This window comes from Uloborus diversus, chromosome 8, assembly GCF_026930045.1.
Source record: "Uloborus diversus isolate 005 chromosome 8, Udiv.v.3.1, whole genome shotgun sequence".
Lineage (NCBI taxonomy): Eukaryota > Metazoa > Arthropoda > Arachnida > Araneae > Uloboridae > Uloborus > Uloborus diversus.
Genome location: NC_072738.1, coordinates 133010726 through 133030423, shown reverse-complemented (window position 1 = coordinate 133030423; position 19698 = coordinate 133010726). Strand labels below are relative to the sequence as shown.

The window sequence follows — 19698 nt, the reverse complement described above, 5'->3', positions numbered from 1 at the left end:
GTGAGCAATACAGTGTTGCTGCGAGCACTATTAACAGAAAAACTGTTATAATGTATTCAAAGAACTTGAAAAATGAAGAATTTAAGTGAATGTCAGCAAAAAGCTTGGTTGAAACATGATTTAGTTAGATAAAACACTAATATAAGAATCAAACCCGTCATTTATTGGGATCAGAGGTCAATTCTCTTCCCCCCCCCGTCCACTTTTGAAAAAATTAATGTTTTTGCATATAAGTGGTTGAGGCTTTTGCTGTTTTCCGGTAAAACTTGCATTGAATATACACCCTACTCCTCTGCAAAATTCGAAATGATATGCTTAACAAGAACAGCATTTAAGCCGCCTTCTGTAGCTCGTGTCACGCATCTGTGACAGATTGGTGTACTTTGGGAACGTCGCCCCTTTCTTGCCACCCATGAGCAGTACTTCACTTCTGAAGTTCTCTCTTTTACATGACATGTTCGTGCAACTGCGACCTTTGTTACGGAATAGGGAAGGTGGTTTTGATGCAAGATAATTAAGTATACCATGATTATCATCTGTTGATTTTAGCCATTGAATCCAGTGAACATTCATCCGCACGTTTTAGTTTAGAGATGTCATCAAAACAAATTCATGAAACGCATTTTCTATTCGTTTCTTGTTTCTATTTCCTGAAGTCGCTTAACGTGTAATTCCCGAAATCTGAACATGATCCGTGACATCCACAAATTTGATCATTGCTAAAAATAAAAAAAATATAAAAAAGAAACATGGGGAAAGTAAAATAACATTCACACAATCATTCAAAAAATTGTACGAATAATGTTTTGAAAATGAACTGCTTTTGACTGTAGAAATAGATGTGAAATATTTTTAACTTACCTTACTGACTGTATTAAAAAGAAAGAACAGAGATTTTGGAAACCTGCTACTTTTCATCGAAATGGATTTTTCAGATCTTTTCAAAGCTAAACTGTGACTTGAAGCCATTGGTCTCATCAAGTTTCCGTTGAAAAAGGAGACGAAAGGCTGTCGTGGAAAGGTAAATGGCGGTGTCTGCAGAAATGAGTGTTTTAGGTATTTGAACAAACGCATTTTGGTTCCATACTAACAATGGAGAAATGTTCAAATTGGCCTTTTTTTCGTGCTTTGTTTTCAGCAGAAACCGAATTAGCAAATTTATACAATAAAAAATTTACTCTGATACTTCACTTTACCTTCCCACAGTAGAGTTGGGTTCATGTACTTAGAGGACAGAACTTAATTTCTTGCAAAAGAAGTGCGGGAGCTCTACCTTAGAGCAGGGATTAGAAACTGGAGAGAGCAAGCCCAATCTTTATCTTAGAAAATGCTGAGGCGCAGATCTCAAGTCACATGGTTCAACTTCGACGAATAGGAGACACCTTTTACATGAAGCGAGTGGAAGAAACCTGATTTCTTCCAATAGTTTACTTTTAAATGTATCACGTGACTCAGTATTATTGCTTCAAGAGTTGAAGGCTTCACCCTCTTTACCTTTTATTCCTTCTCAATGAGCTATACAGTCTTCGGAACTGATTTCTTAAGCAAACTTTAGTTTTGACCTATGCGTAGAAATTCACTTGAAATTGAAAAGGAGGGCAAAAGCTGAGCTCCCGTGAGCTCTCATACAAATTTAAGTGATGTGAGGAGCTTAACTTGCTGGGGAGCGCACGAGAACTAAGCACTTATGCTTATTTTCAATTTTATGACATTCGAAGAAATTCAGGCTATGTGTGTGTTGTGTTCCTATGAAAATAAACTATGAAGACTATAGGGCTTCCGCAGTTCGTTTTATTAAAAACTAGTGGTATCCGCACAGCTTTGCCTGGAGTAGAAAATTGAAAGGTCATTTGGTTCGCCTGTATATTTACAAATAATGGATGATGAATTTCTCGCCAATTTGCGGTGCTCATTTGCTCGCCCATGTTATGGTAGTTTGCTCGTCCACGTTATGGTAATTTGCTCGTCCACGTTATGGTAATTTGCTCGTCCACGTTATGGTAATTTGCTCGTCCACGTTATGGTAATTTGATCTTCCACGTTTTGATAATTTGCTCGGTAAAATGTTCTTAAAATTGGAATAAAAAAAGAAAAAAATCGAATTTTCGAAAAATCACTTCGAAATGCACACCCCAATGCTACAAACTAATTTTTGACAAATTTCATGAAAATCGGCCGAACGGTCTAGGCGCTATGCGCGTCACAGACATCCCGACAGATATCCAGACAGAGATCCAGACTTTCAGCTTTATTATTAGTAAAGATAAAGATAAAGATAAAAACTTCTTTTCACTAACTTATTTTGTTGATATCTCGAACTAAAACGTGCTGACGAACGGTTGCCGTTAGTCAGAGCCTAATTTTTAGCAAAAAAAGAGTATGAACCCTGAGAACTTATTTTCATATTTAAATAGTCAGAATTCCATCTAAAATGTAAAACGTTCTCGTAAGGACGAATAAGGAGATGAAACTTTATTACATGTTCTGAAAACATGGTTAGAGAGCAAATGCTCACAGTAGCTTAAATTGTTATTCAGATATTATATTGCATCTTTACATGAGTTTTGATGTTGTTGCTGTTGTTGTCTTGTCCCAAGAGACAGGCTGGCAATTTGGAGTGCGCTGCTTCAGTTTTCCAACTGAACCCTAATTTGATGTGAAGTCCGACTTCCACAGTACACACATGCCATAAAGACCTGTTTATAGGGTAGGCAACCATTCACTTCATAACAATATATTCACACGGGACAGAAAGTACATCCAACTCCGAGCCGGGATTTGAGCCCTGGATCCCTCCATCCACAGTCAGACAATAGACAAGGCGGCCGGCAGGTTTAATGTAGAATTAGGAATGTTAATATCCCATGCTATCAACTTTTCATGTTAAAAGATTAAGAAACTGAACAAGGAATCATTGCTGTGAAAAGGTCAAGCAAATCATTCTCTCATCACTTTTAAAACCTCAAATTAAATAAACAATATCCGAGTTCAGATGTACGCAAATCTCAGCTGTGACGTAACATTTTACGATGTTCGAAAATCAAAACAGATCCATAAGCTGCATACTTAATTTCGTTTAACGTCTTTCTACCATCTCACCTTGCACTGAGGCTTCTCAAACCAGTCTGGAGCATGAATATTTCAAGGACAAAATTCTCTCTGCCAAGTTTCTTTAGAAACTGTTAGAGAATGATCCCTGATTTGGAAAAGCGAATGCCCGGTAGTTCCGCATTATGTACTGACAACCAAAAGCGTCGTTTGATAAAAATCTATTGGTGGAGGAAAGTGGTAATGAATAGATTCATGCACACACTTTTCGGGTAGTGTGTTCCATACTGTCCTCCTGAAGGTGGATGGCGCACGTGCCTGTAGCATTCACGTGGGTTCATTGTTTGGATACGGGCAATTACTCGGAGATTTGTTCACGAACTCTTATCAGAAAGGGTTCGTTAGTTCGTCGCATCGATTCGTCGTACAACTCTGACGTTCTTCTTGGTAATTTACCTTAAAGACAGTGATTATCTCTGAGATAGTTTGGAAATTATATCTTTCCTCAATGAAAAGGTGCAGCATGCCAGCAATAAATTCTGTAATCATTTTTTTAGATAAGCAAATATGTGGTTTGGAACAAAAGAACGGTTAGTATGATTCGTTAAATTCGTAATATGAATTGGACAGCGTGAGATTTTTATGTTCTCTAAGCAATGAATGGCGTTATCTTATGATCAAGTTTCCAATTCAGATTTCAGTTGTTCCTTCTCGTAAGGGAGGGGGGGGGGGCTATAAACGATCCTCATGTTTATGCAAATACATACATTTATTTACATGCAGATATAATAAGAAAAATAACGTTTTTTTTTTCCTGCATTTTATGAGCGCAATATGCAGCTAAAATAATTGCAATAAATATATCCTTATACGAAGGACAAAAAGGACTAAATATCGCACCTCGGCAAGGAAAGTGACAGAACTCAAATTAAACATCATTGGAGAAAATCAAGGTTTCAGGCATAGTTTTTGTTGTCTAAATTAATATTGCGTACTTAAAGTTTGAATTTTTTTCTTTTAAATTATTAAACTGTAATGATGTGTTGATGCGTAATTACTGTTTTTTCGCTTTTACGTCATCATGCATCAGTTATGTAAACTAACTTTGTGCGAATTTTATGGCAAGAAAAAGCATTAAGTTTAGATTATTTACAGCAATTATAACATGTGTGCACAACCATATTTTATCATTTGACAAAATTTGGAGTTCCATTCGGAAAATTGAGAATTTCTGCAATCCCAAAAATTTAAGTTCGGGTTGCCCTTGGACTGAGCCTGTGGGTTAAACGGATACTCAGTTATATTTTTAAGATTAAAGTACTGAGTAATATTTATTTTAAGGGGGAAAACCAGTTTAGGAGGCCGAAATTTTAGTGTTGTTCGTGATTTTTTTTAAGGGGAAAGAAAAAATCAGAATTTCTTTAAACTTGGAGCATATTTTATTCATCTTTTGAAATGCACTTTGTAATTTTTTGAAGTCATTTCCACCAGAATTAGTGTAGTTAGAAGCTGCTGTCTATGGGCGATTGCCACCAGAGCTTGTTGTTGATGTACATTAACGGAGTAACCGAAGCCACAATTTTTACCTGTAATCAATACAATTTTTCTTGCTCGTAAACAACATATTTCCCTAGAATTTGAACCTAATTGTGAGAGAAAACGTTGAAAATTGCACGTTTTTGAGGTGTTTGATTACGATGTTATGCTTTTCTACCTTTTTTTTTTTTCACATTTCTTAGATTAAAAAAAAAATTATAAATAATATCATCAAAGAGTTAGGTTGATATAGAGTATACTTGATCACAGAATATTCACACAAATTTTCAGAACGATTTGTCTAAAACTCTTTGAGCTGGAATGCACACCAGTTGAAAAAAAAAGTTGTTTCGAGAAATAGCGTTTGAAAAAAATGCTGTGAACATTTTACAATCTTCACAGTCACTTTAAGTGATCAAAGCATCGGAACTAATTGGAATTTTTCACTCAAACTTTGGCAACATATTCTTGAATAGTTTTACTAAAATTTTATGACATAAAAAAGGTGGATTTTTTGACCGGTCTAAACTGGTTTCCACCCTTAAATACTCATACAATACAATTGCTATTTCTTGCATATGGATAAGTACAAAAACGAATCCAGCCTACAAGATGTGATGCATCCTTATCGTTGCAACTTATGTCTGTTGTAATTGGTGAACGTATGAGAAGAAGAACGATACGTTATCGATTTCAACCTGAGGGTTTCAACTGAGCTTACAAATGTACGGAAGCTGCAGATAAGTCAGAGAGCAAACAATTAGATTGCCAGTAAGAGAGAAAAATAGTTCGGTATCGAAGATGCCATTTTTGGCCTTTCGCCGATCGAACTCGGAGGAAACATTTCAACTGTTGTTAAAAATAGAACATTATAGGCGATAAATTGCAGGGTTCGTTGATTTAAATCAGCTTGATTTAAATCATAATTAAAATCATGATTTAAATCAAGTGATTTTTTTTTAAATCATTGATTTAAATCAATTGATTTGAATCCAGGGGTTTTTTTTTTAAAGAAAATCATTAATTAAAATCAGTTGGTTTTATTTTTATAAATTAATTTTGCATTTGTTGAATGTATTGCTCTAAATTTAACTACACTGCATTATACAATCTTAACTTCTACAGGCAAAACTACATAGGTCCCTCTTTCTGTGTGTGTAACAGATTTTTAGTCTTGCAATATTGCTTTTACTCCAAAATTACAGTTCAAAACAAAATAAAAATTTGCAGTTTTTCTTATACACCATGACTAATTTAGTTAAGAAAAGTAATTGTTCAACATATTATTTTACACTAAAAACGCACATGATGATGGAAACCTTATTTTTAAGCAAAGCATTAAACAAAATCACATCTTATCTAAGCATTATAACGCATTTATATATTTTTAAAAATGTATTGAATAGTTAGAGAACTTATCTTAATTTTAGAAGTAAGCTGAATGGATTCATCTATTGTATGAAATATATTATGTTTATAAATGTAAAGTAATTAATATCTACAAATTTTAGAAGATTTTTTAAAAAATCAAAAAATCTGATTTAAAATTAAAAAAAAACGATTTAAATTAAAAAAATCCGCCTTTTTGATTTTTTTTAAATAAAAAAAAATCACGAACCCTGATAAAGTGTCATTTTTATAACACCAGTTGAGGGTTAAAGCAGGTTTGCATCCTCCCCAGAGAGCAAGAGCAACCCCCTTCCAAAAACAAGAGTCCCCCCCCCCAAAAAAAAAGAAGTGAAAAATATCCGTGAAAACACTTTCTCCCTAAAAATTTCAATGCCGCCGTCTGCGCTATGAACCACTACGTTCCTTGAGGACTTGCCTCTATAGGTCACCGTTTTTCAACCTTTTTTTAACCGCAGACCGGCAAAGCCTTTTGTTTGCGGACCGGTGATTTTTTTTTTCAAATATTTTTAAATTTTATTAATTTTTTATCGCAGATCGTTAAAAACTTATGCGAAAAAAAAATTTCGGAAAAAAAATGTATTTAAATAAATAAATAAAACTTATTTTAATATTAAAGAACATAAAAATTAATCACAAAATTCATATACTTTTATAACATGGACGAGTAAAAATATCTGAAGAAAGGTCACATTTTTCTGCTGATCGGTGCTGGGCGGTCATTCCAAGCTCGTCTTACTATAGATCATTTCTGAGAAACTAAACCCATAGCCTTCTCCTCTAGTTGAAGAAGCTATGATGATGGAAGTGCGTTGTTTGACACTGTTTTATTAAAAAATTTTGATAAATAATTTTATATCATCACGAACATTCTTAAAATATTTGTAGTCTGTATGAAATTCCATATACACCATTTAATAGCATGTATTAGATTTTTGCTGCTATTATACTTGAATAAGTATCAGTTTATTTAAATGAATCAGTTAATCAACGTTTTGAAGCACAAATGTTGCAAATTACTGGAAAATAATTACTTAACGGTTTTTCTTCTGATGAAATTATGTAATAAATTTCTGCTTCAGGTGTCATTTTGTCTTTTTTGTTTTGTTAAACTTCATTTTTTTTTGGTATTTATACTGTCTCCTGTTCCACCGAGTTGCTTTCCTCGGATGACTTTTCATCTAGAAGCTCACACTTCTTTGCATTGAAAAAAATGTTCCTTGTAACACAGAAACACGTGTCTGCTGTAATTTGCATTTTTTGTGCTTCAAAACGTTGGTTAACTGATTCATTTAATTTTCAGCACAAAGGTATTATTCGTTATCAGTTTACTATTTAAAGTTTCCATATTTTTTATTTTTTTAAATTTCAGTGTTTCTTCCTTTTCATTTTTTGAAAAATTATAAAAATATATCTCAGTTATTTATTATTTCACTGTAAATGTTATTCGCAACTCTAATTAACTATAGGGGGCGCTGCAGCCACTGTCTAATGGCGGATGAAAAAGGTAAAACAAACAAATGCAGTAACTTATAACTTGCTTTGACGCTTTGTGAATGACAGTAATTTTTTATCGTGTTCGTGGGAAGCTTTCTTTTCTATTCTTCTGAAATTACATTACACCACAAGATGTCTGAAGCCTGTAATTTACCCCCAAAAAAAAACACGTGGAATGGACTATTTTACCTTTTTTGGTAGTATTGTTAATCCCCGCAAGGTAGCGTATTCGAGTACTGGAGTTGCAAATAAACGTTAAGAAAAAAATCATAGTACTTCCAATGTGGTAATTTACAAAGTAAAACTCTCACATTTGGCTGTATTTAAAATATTAAATGAATGTGTCAGTAAATGGAGATTTTTTAATTCTGACCATTAATGGATGAAAGCGGTAAACCTAGCACTTGAGTTGAAGATATCTTCCTACTTGAAATCATACATATAAAGATCGAAAACGCCTCAACTCACCCTTTTTTAATGCTAAAAAAGAATAGGACAGGCGGGTGGATTTCTCGTTTCTTCTATTTTAATCAATGACTATGCCCGACTTAAGATGGGGCAATTTTTCTGCTTAATTGAAAGACAGACGGCAGTTGTGAATTTCTATCAGAAGAAACGCAAGAGAAAGTGAGTCACTGCAACTGCAATGCCTGAATTAAGAATTCTTAAACAGTGTAACGTATTTCTAGAGAAGAAACCGGGATATTATGCGGTTAATTTAAATGGAAGCTATTTTGCACTGACGGTAAGAAGTTCAATTTGAATTTAAGTGTGTTTAGTGCTTTGATAACAGTATTTAATTGTGATGCTTTTTGTAATGTTATATTAATTTTTTTATTTATGTAAAAAAAAAAGAAATGATATAGAAGAGCGCTGATTTTCTGAATCCAATCAACCGAGCTGTCCAGTTATCAAAAACATACTCTCTCTCTCTCTTTCTTTCTCTTTTTCTTTCTTTCTTTCTTTCTTTCTCTTTGAGCAGTCGTGAATTGTTTATTATCCTCACTTGACCAAAGTTAATTGCTCAACTTAGCAGCAAGGGCGGATACCAAGGACGATCGCCCCCTCCTTGAGCCAAAATGTGGAAACTCTCTCTCCGCATACTTTCGATACTGAAGTTCTAAAAACGTAATTTTAGTCGATCTCCAATAATGTCACGAAAAAGAGGGATGTTGCTTTGTTTTATCAGATTACCAGGACTACAGTTGTTTTTAATATTCATTAAAGTGCGAAGTCAGTTTTTGTCAGTCCATAACTCAAGCGGAGTTTACATTAAAAAAAAAGGGGTTTTTTGTGTAAAATTACGTATTTTCAGGAAAAAATACCTCATAGATGAACTTCAACAGCAAAACTTAATCTAAATACAAATTTTTTAGATTACCATTTATTTAGGATTGATCAGAAATTAAAGTACATAACGCTATACGCTGTAAATAATCTTTATAATAAGTGTACTAGTGGATATCGGCCATAAAAACTTCATCTTGATTACCACATCCAAATCACTTTTTTTTTATGGATATGCCTCGTATTACCTATTCTAGAAAATAACCAGTCATTATATGACTGGTGCAAATTTCTTGGCCATTTCCGTTCCGTTACATTAGTTCAATTTGCAGAAACAAGAAACCCACCGAGTAGGAGTCCTATCGCAATCCGTGATTGCGAAAAATATAATTTGAATTCAAGGCGTCAAAATTTAAATGATTTTTTCAAATCTTATTAGCACTTTCGTTGACAATCTCGCACCAGCACGTGATGTGAAATTGGCTCGTTTCGTCAATCGGCATCGTGTGTAAAAGGCATGTCTGCTGGTATTGGCGTCGAGTCAAGGTGACCTGCAGTCAAAGTGTCAAGGTATCTGGGGTAGGAAAATAGAGTATCGAAATAAAAACATTTTGTCAGCTTCTTGTTAGCATTTTAGGAGCTAATTGGGATACCACGGAACCCCTATTTTATTTAGTTGATTTATATATTTATTATTTATTTATTTAATTTTTTTCTTTATTTATTTATAATTTACTAACGGTACCCGCACGACTTTGCCGGTAGTAGAAAAATTAAAAGGTCTTTTGGTTCGCCTGTATATTTACAAATAATCTAGGATGAATTTCTCGCCAATTGGCTTGCCCATGTTACGGTTCCACGTTATGATAACTTGGTAATTTACTCGGCTATCTTATGATAGTTTTGCTCGGTAAAATGTTCCTAAAATTGGAATAGAAAAAGAACAAAATCGAATTTTCGAAAAATCGCTTCGAGGTGCGCACCCCCATGCTACAAACTAATTCTGTGCCAAATTTCATGAAAGTCGCCCGAACGGTCTAGGCGCTATGCACGTCACAGAGATCCTGATAGACAGAGATCCTGACAGTAAGAGAGAGAATCGGACAGAGAGACTTTCAGATTTATTATTAGTAAAGATTTATTAATTCATAATTTATTTAATTAATTAGTTAATTAATTTAGTTATTTATTTATTTTGTTTAATATTTTTCTTTATTTATTTATTTGTTATTATTGCTATTGTTTTTGGAAACAAAAATGTTTGATAAATGTATGAGGAAGTGCTGAAAAAATTGTGCATGTTCACTCCGGATTTCAAAGATTTTAAAATTAAATATTGTTTCGTAATTCGACTGGCAGACGCGCCCCAAACTTAAAGCTTTGGGTGCGAGGAAATTCAAAATTTGCCGAATAATAAAATATGGGTATGCACTATGCATGCATAAATACGTCTAATGAAAAAGAACATTCGGCTTTTAAAAATTGCAATACTGCAATTATGTCTCCAAATTTGCTGAATCGTCAGACAAAATTGCCGAATAAGGAAATTTTTGGGAGGTCACAATGACCTACTGTGACCTCCCATCGCCCCCCCCCCCCTTCCGATAGGAGATGAGTACTTAAAACTTAGTTAGACTTTTGAGATGAATTCAATAGTTACATTCAATGCAGGATTAAATTTTCCAGTACACTGAAACGCCGAAAAGAAATTATTGAGTTCTGAGTCGCGGCCTATTTTATATGAAAGGTGATTGTTCCCCCCCCCCCCCCGTAAAAACAGCATCAGAGCTGAGTTGCGGCATCAATTCACCCGTCAAAAGTATACGAAATACTTTTATTTATGTTCTGAAAGCAAGAAAGACATTGTGAAATAAGAATTCATTGACAATATTAAAGGACTCTACTTTCTCATCTCACAATCAGTACATGGTTATAACAACAGAGATCCTCCGTGCACGCTAATGGTGAATGATGCACATTAAAATTTTCATTGTCCCAAAGTCCTCTAAGTTCCCACTACGAATCAATGCTTCTGGTCTGGATTAAAAAGATTTAGCGGTCTTCAAGGCCCAGCTTAATCGATGAACATCACCTCTGTGGTAGACACGGTAAGATCCTGGGGTTGTCACATAACATTTATAATATCTTTTCATAAAATGTTTTCATAAATAGTTGTCACAGAGATCTCTTAAGCGATTTATGAGTTATTTACTAGTATTCTGATGTAGGAAGGTAAAGAGTAGTATCTGCAAAAATGAGATTTTGAGATATTTGAAGAACCCGCGTTTTAGATTCCATACTAAATAACAACAGGGAGAAGTTGGAGTTTGACGTTTATTTCGAGCTTGATTTTCAGCGGAAATCGAATAAGCAAGCTTGTACAATAAAGTTAATGTACAATAGATGACAAAAATGCAAAAAAAAAAAATATTAATTTGAATTTTGACATCTTGAATTCAAATTATGTTTTTCGCAATCATGAGTGTGTGTATGTAGGCGTGTGTGTTTGCGTGTGGGGGGTATGTGTGTTGTGTGTTGGGGTATGTGTATGTGTATGTAGGCATGTGTTTGTGTCTGTGTGTAGGCATAAGTGCGTGAGTAGTTGTGTGTGTATGTGTGGGGGGTATGTGTGTGAGTGTGTAGTCATATGTGTTTGTGTCTGTGTGCAGGCATGAATGTGTGGTTAGTTGTGTGTATGTGTGTGTATGTGTTTGTGTGCATGTGTAGGTGTCTGTATGTATTTGTGTGTGTGTAGGTGTATGTGTGTGTATGTGTTTGTGTATGTGTTTGTGTGTGTAGTTGTGTATATATGTGCGTATGTGTAGGACATGGATGCAACCTGGAGACTGTTTTCGCCAGAGGAGCAGCATCGTGAGGACCCGATCGACGGTGATGCTGCAGAGGGTGGCGGTGGGAAAATAAAATCAAAGGACATCAAAACAGTCAAGTGAGAACAATCAGCAATCGTGATTGCTCAAAAAGAAGAAGAAGAAGAAGATGAAAAAAGAAAGAAAGATGAATAGTTTTTGTTATTATTTTGTCCTAATGGTAAAAAATATTATTATTTTAACTTCTGCAAATTAATTTTCTAAAAATTAATTAATTGTAATTTTCTCGTTTTTCTTTTTGATTGGGAGCGAAGGGGCAGAAATTAATATATGAATTTGGAGGAAAAATTGGCATCAATTCGGTCAAAATTAAAATCAAATTTGCTCTTGTCACAAAATTTCAATTTACAAAATACAGGAAAAATATAAATTCGTCCTATATTATGACTTTCAATCAGGATACATTTCCCTTCACAATCCGGACTCTCGTGCCTGTATAAGGTCTGTGGCGAGAACAAGACACATCATGGGATTACGTCATGCGGAGCAACAAGAACAACACTGCCCTCGTTTCAGTGACTAAACATCCCCTTCCAAATATCCCATAAATATTAGCCACCAAAAACCTCTTGCTTTGGGTTACATGCCAATGTTGTCGTGGCTTAACTAACAAAAGCTCATTTCGCGAAAGCGAGCAAAAAGCGATTCTTCGATTTTTTCCTTGCATCCTGGTTAATATCTTACCCACATCCTAGCTTCGTGACGTCAAAGAGATTGAGCCAATCGAATAGCAGCTTTGGCGGAAACCGCTGTCAGATCCGATTCCTATATTTTCATTTTATTGCGAGTTTGGCGTCTTTTTAAAACTTGTACACATATCACTGTTCTCACTCTAAACGATAAGATTTGATTTATCAATAGCTACGCAATTCTTTCTTTCTTCTTTTTTTCAATAGAATACAAATTAATGCATTGTTATTAATTTATTTTTATACAATTTATTACGTAAAATAAAATTTACAGTTCACATTGAAGTTCACAAAACCAACGACACAAATAAAAACGTTGTTTGGAAAAGTGGTTTATTTTAAATTATTGATTTTTTTTTTTCTTTCTCTCTCGAAATATTTTCATTCAAGTTTCAAATTTCAGTTTATTTTCATTAATTCTGTACCTCAAAGCTGGACTAACGTAAATAACATTATCACAACCTTTCAGGAGAGCGTAAAACATTTTCCGGTGCATACAAAGGTTGAGACTTGCACATATTGGATACAATGCACTGGCGAATTTTTACGAAGAATTTTTTTTTTTTTGTAGAATTACGTTTTTGCGACTCAATGTGGAATAACGTGAAAATTGCAATTAGTGGACACAGTTTAGTCTGTCTCTGAGGTACAGAATTGAACTTACTCTTTGAACTCTTTTGAAAAAATAATACAATTCCATTATTTTCAAAATGCTACTAGGTCTGAATGGATCCGGTGAACTTATTATTTCCTTTACTATTGTCATTGTGGAAACGAAATTGTATAGTGAATGAGAACAAAATATTTTAGTAGAATTGATAGTCAGATATAGTAAATTTACTATTAATGTTAAAAGACGTTCAGCATAAAAAGAATTCGGTGAAAATATGTAATAAAAAATAGTTTGATGAATAATAATCAAACATACTAAAAATATAAATGAACAATTTTTATAAGGAATAAAAGTGAGAGGGCGAAAAAGAAAAAAAAAATTCTATCCTTGAAAAAAAAAAATCCACTGAGAATAATCGATTTTCCTATTGCTAAAACCAATGATCATGGGCCCCACATTTTTTACAGAACCCCTTCCTAGATGATGCCATAGGGACCCATCTTGTTTTGTCAAGCTTGTGTATAAAATAATTTAATCTCGTTCCCGGCTCCTTCTCCGCTCGGGCCCCATTGCTTTGGTGAAGGGACGTGCAGGGGGGGAGAGAAGGGACGCCTGACCTGTTGGCCCTGGCCCGAGCCTGAAAGGGGCCCAATATTTTTTGAACTAGGCTTCAAATATAGGAGAAAACAACATGGCGGGGGCGGAAAAGTCATTTGTGACGGGCCCCAAAATTTCTGTGCACGCTCCTGCTTTGGTGTCCCTGTCCTTCACCACGAGGGAGGGGTGGAGTATGCCGGTGGTACAACCAGAAGTGGTTTGAATGGTTTCCTAGTCCTTATACTGTACAGTGGGACTCCAATTATCAGAACTCCAACTATCTGAATAGCTGATCATCCGAATCGCTTTCGGGATTTAAAAAAAAAACGGCGAAAACGCACTGCGATTCGCAAAATAATGCTTGTGTCTACGCGCGCAATTATCCTCACCCCCCCCCCCCCCACGAGCTTAGTCAAACAGCTTACTTTGACCGAAAGGTTCAGCTAGCAATTACATTCATTTACTATACCATAGTAGGGGAACATGGGGCAAAGTGAAATGGGAAAATATTTACTCTGCTTTTAGCTCCCCCTATCTGCTACTATTTTAACTATGTAGTACCATGTGTAGTCTATTCCAGTCAGGAAAAAAAGTACCACCGAAGATTAAAGCATTTGGTAATATAGGAAATTTTAAAAAATTGGTATTCATATTGTAACATTTTGTTGTAAGTCAAAAATTATTTTTGTTACTATAAAATGATAAAGTTCTTGTTATTAACTTTTTAAGTATAATTGATTTATTCATTTAATTATTCGTTTATTGTTTCATTATCTTTTCATATTCAACCTTTTATTTACTGGTTATTTTGATGTAAAATATGTTTTATAATCGAATAGGAAATATTTCATTAGAAAATATTTTATTTTTCACTTTGCCGCATAAAAAAGAAAAAGTAAAAATTTTCCTTTTTTTTTTTTTTTCAATACTCAAATTTACTGCCAAAAAGAAAATAATAAAAATAATAATGTTTCTACTCAAGTTTTATCATAAAATACAATGTTATTTCTTCGTGCACTGTAATTTTCAAACCAAATTTACGGTTTGTTCATTTAAAAAGAACTCAATTATCTTAACCATTTCATTTTGCTCCACATTCCCCTACATACTGTTCTTATGTGCAGCACTTGTAAATACGCTTAGCATGAGTCAAAAGCTCATTTTCTTTAAACATAGTTTTTTCGCCCGTTTTCAACTCACATACATCAATTGAATAAAATAGACCTCTTTAAAGAAAAAATCCAATTATCCGAATTTTTGACTGTCCGAATACGTCCGATCCCAATTGTTTGAGGCAATTGGAGTTGAACTAGGAGCCTGATACGCAGCTTTATTTATCGTCGCTACATCCCTGTAAATGTAGCTTTACTATAATAATTGTATCCTCGGGGTAAAGCCGCATTTACGGATATTATCCGCATGCAACATGTTTTTTTGAAAGTTGATTTCGTCATGCAAAGTATCTTTTATTTCCGATTTATTTTTAACTGCCTAACACATATTTTAACTGTAATTTCGTATCTATTGGTATAAAACTGAGGAAAACTCCTAAAATAGTCTACAGTTATCGAAAATTAAGAAAAGAAAGAGCAATTTTAAAAACCATTTAAAGTGAATAGTATTAACCAAGTTCAAAGTAATCCTGCTAATGAGGGACATTTCGAGCATCGTGAGAAGTGTGATGTAAAATAAATAATTTTAATAAAAGTAGTGCTACTTTGAACCAGAAAAATATATTTTTTTAAGACGTTAAAAAAATCTCAATTTTTTATTTCGTTGTATCACAAGAATTCTATCATTTTGTTGTTTTCGCCGCCCTATAGGGAGGCAACCTCCTGGAGGGGGGAGGGAGGGTTTTCGTGAAACGGAATGTTTACGCCTTTTTAGCAACAATGACTGAAATTTTGGGATTTTGAAAAAAAATTGAAAGAGGTCTAAAATTGAAATTTTTAGTCATAAAAATTTATTTTTTCTACACGTTGGAGAATAATTTTACGCCATTTTTTTTTTCCTTTTATTTTAGCCTGATTGTTGAAACTACACTTGACTCAACTTACATTTTCGAGGTAGACCGTGCAACGCAGGTCGTAAAAAATTAAAACCCGAAGTTAAAGGTTTTATTAAGGAAACCCAAAGTTTCCTTCCCAGAAGAATTGATCTCATTGGGTTTTCTTTAAAAAAAAAAAATATGTACTGAAAAAAATCGAGCGGTCCAAGTTAACGCACGTGATTAAAATTTATTTTAAATAACTATATTAAAAGTCCGGTTTTTCTCTAAAACTCTTCTCAAATGCAAAAAAAAAAAAAAAAAAAACAAGGAGCCGAAATGTTCTTTCTTTTACTTGTGTGTATGAGCCTTAAAATCTTATTTAACTTCAATTAAGTTTATTTGCCGCTACCGTTTTCAATAAGCGTACTTTATTTTTCAAAATATTTTGCTTATTCTTATCTCAACATCAGATATTCTCATCTGACCTTTTTTATTTCTGCAGTTCCGCTTTTTAGTTTTTTTCGTAATTCTTAACACGTTCGCACTTCACACTCGCTGTTTTTATATCAGATACGTTATTTTGTGTCTTCCTTTTCATCGATATGAAATTCGAACATCATCGATAAGTGTCAAAATCTCAAGTTTTGTTACTAATAACAAGTATTTTTGGATCATTATTGAAAATGTTTTATTCATTTAAAAGTTACTTATTGAAAAGTTTTTAATCATGAAATTGCGAAAAGTGTTCATTATGACCTTTCTCTTTTATCACTTACAAGAGTGAAAATGAATGATTTTAGATAACAAAGTGAAAGGTATTTGCTTCATATAGCAAAAAGTTGATGTTTTTATAATAAAGCTATCATTGGCAGGCTGAAATGGAAAAAGTTCATTTCAGGAAAAATATGATCAAAAGTAATAAGTAAAATAAATAGATTATGAGGTATTTTATAAACTGCCTGTTAGGTGAAGCAAATACTTTTCTTTCCTATGCCATATTGGTGAATTTTAGAACATTCTATCTGTAGTTGATATGCTGCTTTTTTTTTAACTTGATCTACTTTTTATTATTACTTATAATATATTTTACTTTGTTTAACTTTGCTTCTTTTTAAATGGCTTGAATAAAGCGAACAATTTTTTTTTTTTGTTCATTGCAATTGACATGAAAACATCTGTGCTTTATCATTTTTCTCATTTTGTGCAATTTTCGTGAAAAGTGCGACGCATTACCACAATTTTTCTCATGACGTCTTAGTGTCGGTATTTTTTTTTTCTTCTTCTTTCAAATATATATTTTGTTCGTTTAATTAATTTTAAAAACGATACTCCTAAATAAAAATACACAAAATTTCTTTTTAAAAAACAAATTTTAAAACTATTAGAACATTCGTCCCATCATGAACTAGATGTTGGTAGTACAAGTTCTAACAGCATAAACAATATAGCTCGCTTAGAAGAAGTGTGCCACAATACGAAATTTTTTAATTCTCTTTTCTTTTCGCGTAAAGGCCTTCGAATGACGTTAACTTCTTTGGAAAATAACGATAGATTTTTTGTTCAAATTTTTTTCCTCTGGAGAGCACAGCGAACTTACTTTTAATGCAAATTGCCTGAAGAGTTCAACTTCAAACGCTTCTCCTGTAAAATTTCATTTCTTCGTATTGTGGCACTCTTCTCCCAAATGAGCGATATAGTATTTTCAAAATAAATACATTGACATTTTCCTCTGAATCTAATCATTTTTTACAATTATTCAGCAAGCGAAAGAGATTTTTTTTAAACTTGTATGTGATCTATTGTCTGAAACATAAAAGAAAAAACCGCATAAACGCAGTAGAAATGGACTGAGAATTTTGAACGACCATTAATCTTAATCAAACTGTCAAAATATCTTGAATTTGAAATGCTAATAAACCCTGAGGCTGCGCAAAACTTTTGGCAACGAATCAAAACCGAGTTGGCGACGATTTGCGGAAGCACTGCGGCAACCCCAATCATCCCTGACCGACTTCGTCCACAAGCCTCCGTTTTTTACCAATCTTGAATAAGGAACTCCTGGGAGCAGCCGTAGGGAGTCAATCCGCAATGCCCGGATCTAGCAATAGGTGCTTGAAATCAAAACGGAACTGAAACAGTTTTTTTGGTCACCTGTACAATCCGTGTCTGCGAACAATTAAACCACACGGAAGTGCTCGGGTTAAGGAATCAGGTATATAGTACTAGTGTTCTCGTTTGCTGTGGGCTGCAGAACATAGCAGTGGATTCTCTTCTGAACTGCAGTCAACCTAACGCTATGTGCAAGTCCGCTGATTGCCAAATGAAGTTTTTCGACAGTGCAGATTTAGAAATCGCTCTAAAAGCAGTGGAACGACCTGAAAATGAAGTTTAGTTGTACATCAAGAGAATTGGTAAGCGATTCAACAATTCAATTTTGCTGTCACTGTATGTCAACCATTTTGCGTAGTCTACATGCGTAGTCTTTTTATTTAAATTAATAGCAGCTTGATAATTAAATATTATGCTAAGAGAAGCACAATAACCTCTCTCAAATAAGTTAATGCATCAATGTTTGTACAAAAAAAAATCTGAGTTGTGTAAGAAAATTTTCATTACAGTTTTACTCTTTAATAGTTCTTGGTGTCTTCGTACTCAAGGCTCGCATTTCCGAATTTTTAGTTTATTATTTTTTTTTTAATTTCTGAAAGAAAGAATCAATAATTCGATACATTGTTGATCAAACACTCATTTTGTAATTCGTAGTAATTTTTTGCGCTGGAAATTTCAGACTTTTTTTTTCGGATAAGTTTGTAGCGAGTCTGACATGTATCTTAACTTCTCTCTCGCGTGCTCTCTCTTTCTTTCCGCTTCTTGAAAAAATATTTTATCATTTTTATTATTTCCTATTTATCAGAAATTGTAATGCGCCAAGCCTCCTAAACAACAATATAAATGTGTGAAACCTTCCCTATTTAGTTCTTAGCTTTGAGTTCAATTTTCTCTACTCAAGTAAAATCTGAGTAATTTTACTCCTTTTGGTCCTTATCTTTTCCGTTGACGCACTACATCTTTCTTCTGCCGTTTGAAAATTGCAAATTTGATCATTTATTGAAGATTAGAAAATTGTCTTGTTAAACAACTTTTACTTTATGCCCAAAATTTGAATGTAATGTTTTAAATATTGAGTTTCGTTATAGTAATTTTGATATTTTATTAGTTTCAAATCATTCTTATTTAAAGGAAAAACATCCAAAGCGACGCTAAAGTTCAAGTTGTTGCTTGTTCGACGCTAAAATCAAGTGACTAAAGTTCAAGCTGCTTTAAAGTACTTTTGTGTTTCAGTGCATACTAAATAAAATATTGAAAAGTTGCAACAGAAAAACGTGAATTCTTAACTTCAGTCAAAGTTATTAAAATTATTCTTTTTAAATGAAATAGGTTTAAAACTACATACTGGCTAAATCGCGTAGCGATGACGTTGAAGATGTCGGCAAAATTGTTTGCTCAAAAAACAGTAAAGTTTCATACGTTTATTTACAACAGCGTTTTTTTCCGATAGACAGTAAAAATTCGTGAGAAAAATTCGGGGATTTGTATTTTTCTTTTAAAAAAAATCTACACTTTAAAAAAACTACTATAAGTTAATAGTAGCATTTTTACTATGATTTATTTTCACCACTATTTGACTATTGAGGCAAGCAATTATTTCACTTATTTATAAGTTATTAAGAATGAAAATTGTAACAGATTGTCAAAAAACTCAAGTTCCAGTGTAGTTAAAGAAAGGCGAGTCGTAACAATTAAAACATGTGAGCACATCAACCCCAACCATCTTTGAAGGTTGTGTTGCTAACTTTTAAAGAGAAAAAAATGGATTCAAGATATTGGTTATGATGATACACAAAATTAAATCTTTTTTTAAATTATAAAACTTTTTCCAACGCAAACAAGTAAAAATCTAAGGACCGGTCAAAGGTTTACGCTATCTTGTCTGCATGATCTACAGTAAAAAGCACAAATTTTCGCGAGCTGAAAATTTCGAAAATTTTCATAAATAAATTCCTGAAAAAAAATAAATTCTTGAGGCCTGAACTTTTACGACTACTACGGACTCGAGAAAATTTAAGTCTCGTAAAAATAAGTGCT

The 19698-nt window shown here is 33.6% G+C and overlaps 1 protein-coding gene across 1 annotated transcript in view; it reads left to right on the top strand.

Annotated features, from left to right (window-relative positions):
* Positions 1 to 17597: 17597 nt before the first annotated feature.
* The window catches only part of LOC129227482 (inositol-trisphosphate 3-kinase homolog), a 32919-nt gene continuing 30818 nt past the window's right edge, over positions 17598 to 19698 (top strand). Inside the window, 2 exon segments of the mRNA XM_054862053.1 lie at positions 17598 to 17911; positions 17913 to 17963. Of these exon segments, the coding sequence (XP_054718028.1) occupies positions 17849 to 17911; positions 17913 to 17963 (114 nt within the window). The 5' untranslated portion in view covers positions 17598 to 17848.